This window comes from Symphodus melops, assembly GCF_947650265.1.
Source record: "Symphodus melops genome assembly, contig: scaffold_511, whole genome shotgun sequence".
Lineage (NCBI taxonomy): Eukaryota > Metazoa > Chordata > Actinopteri > Labriformes > Labridae > Symphodus > Symphodus melops.
This window is the reverse complement of record NW_027636607.1, coordinates 2,931-7,500: the sequence shown is the minus strand read 5'-3', so window position 1 is coordinate 7,500 and position 4,570 is coordinate 2,931. Positions and strand designations below refer to the sequence as shown.

General features: G+C 47.0%; 1 protein-coding gene across 1 annotated transcript in view; it reads left to right on the top strand.

Annotated features, from left to right (window-relative positions):
* LOC306819305 (dnaJ homolog subfamily B member 6-like) overlaps window positions 1–2,192 on the top strand; it is a 6,235-nt gene extending 4,043 nt beyond the window's left edge. Inside the window, exons 4-5 of the mRNA XM_079373078.1 lie at window positions 168–326; window positions 1,538–2,192. Of these exons, the coding sequence (XP_079229204.1) occupies window positions 168–326; window positions 1,538–1,647 (269 nt within the window). The 3' untranslated portion in view covers window positions 1,648–2,192. The remainder of the gene's footprint in view (window positions 1–167; window positions 327–1,537) is intronic.
* The last annotated feature ends 2,378 nt before the right edge of the window (window positions 2,193–4,570 follow it).

Sequence of the window (4,570 nt, the reverse complement as noted above, 5' to 3'; positions counted from 1 at the left end):
GCTCGCTCTAATAGATGCTCGTGTTTGTATTCACACCGCCGAGGACAACACAGGTTTCCTGTCAGCTGACTTTTTTAAATCTTGGGCTGTTGGTGTGAACACCTGGAGCCAGGATGTCGGTGTGACTCATTCCCACTCACTCTCCTGTGCTCTGCTCACGCCCACAGACGTCGCCGCTGACGACTCCTTGGACGAAGACTTTCGTCGCCGCAGACAGAACCCCCTCCCTGGCATCGGCCTGCACCCGCGCTACCTGAGGAACTCCGCCCAAAACCCGTCAGAGGAAGAGGAAGAGCACGGCCTGCAGAGTCTGGGGATAACGAGAGGTCCGCCCAGCCGCCCCTGGCTGATTAATAACCAGCACACAGACTCCCCTTTAAACACTGGAGTCTGCTTTAGTGATGGATGCACAAAGGGTGATGACGCAGAGCGCTGTGATTGGCAGATATAAACATGTTCATTAGGCAGCAGGTCAAAGGTGGTCGCCTGTCTTCCTTTGTCAGGTCAGGAAGAATGCTGAGCAGTTATCTGCAGCACACAGTGCATATGGCTCCTCACAAAGTATGTTCATAACTTCTGCTGCAAAATGAAAGTAAGAGTTTAAAGGAGCAGTCTGTAGCTCCGCCCCCTAGTGTTTAAAATGAGTACTGCAGTCTAACCTCTAATCATTACTGAGAGCTGTCTCCCCCCCTCTCACAGAGGTCAGCATGTGGTGGACACTGTAGCTTCAGTGTTTAGCCAGCTCTGCATGTGGTGGACACTGTAGCTTCAGTGTTTAGCCAGCTCTGCATGTGGTGGACACTGTAGCTTCAGTGTTTAGCCAGCTCTGCATCAGTTGTTATAAAACATTCGATATAGGTACAAGACTTCTACTGGAGTCAAGGAACTACACATCCCACAATCCTTTGTGAATAATACCTCTTCTTCTCTTTACTTGTCTCTTTACTCGTTACTGTGTTCACACTGTTGATTCACATGTTGTGATATCTCTTGGTTCTCTTGTTGTTGAAAACAAACACTGTAGCATAACCAGGCTATTAGCACATTTCCCGTTAGCTTACTAACTAGCTAGCCTGCTAGTGAAACTATCACCACATACAGTGCAGAGGAAAGGGAAACATTACCATGGTAACAGCCAGTTCCACCAATCAGAGACGACGCTGTGACACTCTGTGGTCATGGGTAATGTAGTTCTTCTCCTCGATATCGTGAATAAACCGTCTTGTTCTTCCACTCAGGTAGCTCGTGGTCAGTCTAATTGTGATGGTTATGACATCACTGCTTGTAATAATAAAAGCGATGGAGAAAATGAACAAGGATTTTACTTCTTGAACAACACTGTTTAAAACCATTTTAAAGCCAACAGATTTCTCCTTAGCTGCTTGAAATCCTTCAAATGTTTAATTTATCTTCAAGAGAGTGAAATCTGAAGCTACGTGTTGCAGCGTATAAACCCTCCGTTATCAGAAACAGGGACTACATCACATTTTGTTTGATTTCATATTTTCTGATTCTGGTTCCTCTTCTTTTGTTTCAGGACACACGGACACCAAGAGGAAGAAACTGTGGCTGAAGGAGGCCGAGTCCAAAAAGAAAAGAGCTGCTCGACTCTTTCCTCGGTTTGGTGGATTCGGAGCCTTTTTTTAAGAAATATGTATAGTTGTCGACAGAGGAGTGTATCATTGCTGTGCAGGTTGGGGTCAGAGGTCGGCCTGCACAGATCTCACCTTCATGTTGTGTTTTGTCCAAAAAAACCTTTTTAGTCGAGAAGCTTTTTTTATCGCTGTATTTCTTGTAAAGTGAGCGTTTAGACACTTAAGCTCCTTTGTTTGGACTTTTTGTGTTTTTAATTTGGTGTTTGAATCTTAGGCAGGAGCAGAGTTTAAGCAGCCATCTTGTTTTTTATGATATGAAGGAGCATAGCTGAAGTGACAGCGTGAATAGCAAGAACAGGCGAAGGTCGATCTGTTTAAAGGAAACTTATTTACAAGATATTAAAGAAGAGAGAAGTACGAGGAAGGTGAGAGGAAACGGGATAAACATCCTACATAAAAGGTCACATGATCTCCTCCTCTTCTTCAGGTGAAATCAGTGTCCTCGCTCCTCTTCATCATGTGTGTGAAGTGTGTTGTTGTAAATCCACTCTGATCCTGTATTTGATCATGTCTATAAACCCCTCTATTTCAGCCCTGCTCAGAACAGGCTGTTTCTGTGTCTGTAGCTTTAAATATGTAAATGAGCTGTGTCTGACCACGCCCCCTCTCTTGAAGGGCTCGGGTGTACTCGCTGCTTTCTGGCTCCATGTCCTATTGTTTACGGTGAGAAGGCAGACTCAGAGGGCAGAACAAACACCTAGCTGTGGGAGTGTCACCCACCTGGGGGAGGGGCTACTGCCCTTTGTGATGTCATGAAGGGAAACTCTCCAAATTACCTGTTTGAGCACACATTCTCTGAGACGTGGAGCAGGCAGAAGACGGAGAGGATGGACTTTTCTCATCATTGGGGGGTTTAAAGACAGACATGTTAGAGGAACATGGTGACGTGTCGTTATGAACAGCAGGTGTGTCAGAGGTGAGACAAATGACACAGGCTGACACAATCAGGGCGATCAAAAAAGAGAGACGAGACAAAGGGAGAAAGACACAAGACAAGAACTACAAAATAAAACAGGAAACACTAAATATTAAACTCATGGATGTTTATGTGTGTTTGCTAAAATAAGCATAAATTCAATAAATATGATCATTATTAAGATAAAGACAACAGGAAGGAAATGTAAACTGAGAGTATTTACAATATAAAACTAAATCACAAAGTCATGACAGAGGGAGCTGACACACACACACACACACACACACACACACTTCCTACCCCACGGCTGCTCTGTTTATATTCAGCCATTGCTCCTCACCTCTCCATTGGTTTAATTTTGATCAGGCATCAAAGTCTGTGATTGGCTGCTGTGGTGGAGAGTTGTTGCTGTTGCTAGGATCCTGTTGCTATAGGACTGTTGCTGTCTCCAAGGCTCAGCAGGAAACATGTCATGAATCATGGCTGGATGATTTTCCTATTACCCCCCCCCCCCCCCCCCCCCCCCCCATGGGCTCATCACAACAACAAGAAATCACATCTGGATGTTGACGGCTGGCATTTCTAATTCATCCTAAAGTCCTACCGTAGGTCTGAGTATATGATGAGATCACTTCTCATGCAAAACCACAGAGGTCAAAGGTCATTATCAGTTCATTGTTGAAGGACAGCCAAGGTCAGGGCGATGACCCCTCCTGTCCAGACAGACGACAGTCGAGCTAATATTGAAACTACAAATCACACAAAGCCACTTCACTTCTTTAAAACATCAACACTTGATGCCGTCAGAGAAGAAGAAAAATGTCTGTGTGGGTAAACAGTGACTTTATTTTCTTGTTTAACGGCGGGACTCAGCTGTCATCTCGCCACATTAGGATCATCTGTCGCAGTGCCAAATGTACCGCCATGACTTCACGATCACCACGGGCCTTTAAATCTCACGCCATCACACTGCTGAAGGGTTCACATGACGCTGGAGGGGAAGGCGAGGAGGGCGATTACAACCCCCAATCGAACCAAAGTCTGTGTCTTGTAAAAAAAGACCGCAGCTGTTTCACGTAAAGTGGCAAACAGTGAAAGTGTTCGTATGAAACGCTTCACGCCGGTATGCTGACCTTTATGGACAGATGACACGCCGCCGCTCTCATGGTGCAGCAGAGCGAGCTGAGCAGCTTCAGGGACTCGGCTGCACGTCGACGTCTCGTGTGTGTGTGGAGTCAAAGGTTAAACTGCAAACTCTACTTCCTGTCCGTTATCCCCTCGTAGCTCCGCCCTTCAGTCCTCCAGCTCCGCCCATCAGTCCTCCAGCTCTGCCCATCATTCCCCAAGCTCCGCCCATCAGTCATCCAGCTCCGCCCATCAGTCCTCGTAGCTCCGCCCAGCATTCATCCAGCTCCGCCCACCAGTCCTCCAGATCTGCCCATCAGTCATCCAGCTCCGCCCATCAGTCCTCGTAGCTCCGCCCATCAATCATCCAGCTCCGCCCATCAGTCCTCGTAGCTCCGCCCATCAGTCATCCAGCTCCGCCCATTAATCCTCCAGCTCCGCCCATCAGTCCTCCAGTATCATTTCACATTCTGTCTGGAGCGTTTGTGTAACCTCCCCCAGCTCTGCACACGGGGACCTCCTACTCAAACAATCACCTAAAACTACAAAATGAAATGTCACTTCCTGGTCCTTTAATTAACCCTTTCCTCTGCACGCTGACGTGAATCTCCTGACAGCGACGGGATCCTTCGCCCTCGTCTCGTATAGTCTCTCCTTTGCACGCCACTGGACATCATTTACAACCTACTTGTGAACGTGACACTGATACCTTCTGACACGTTTGTTCACTGGCTCGTTATCAGTAACAATTATGCAAAGGAGGCGCGTCCTTAGTCGAGCACAAGAAAGCAATCTCAGTATGCTAATGGTGAAGGTCCCGGCGGAGCGAGGCGCTTTGATAAACTCTCTGATGATGAGTGACACTGAGCAGGAT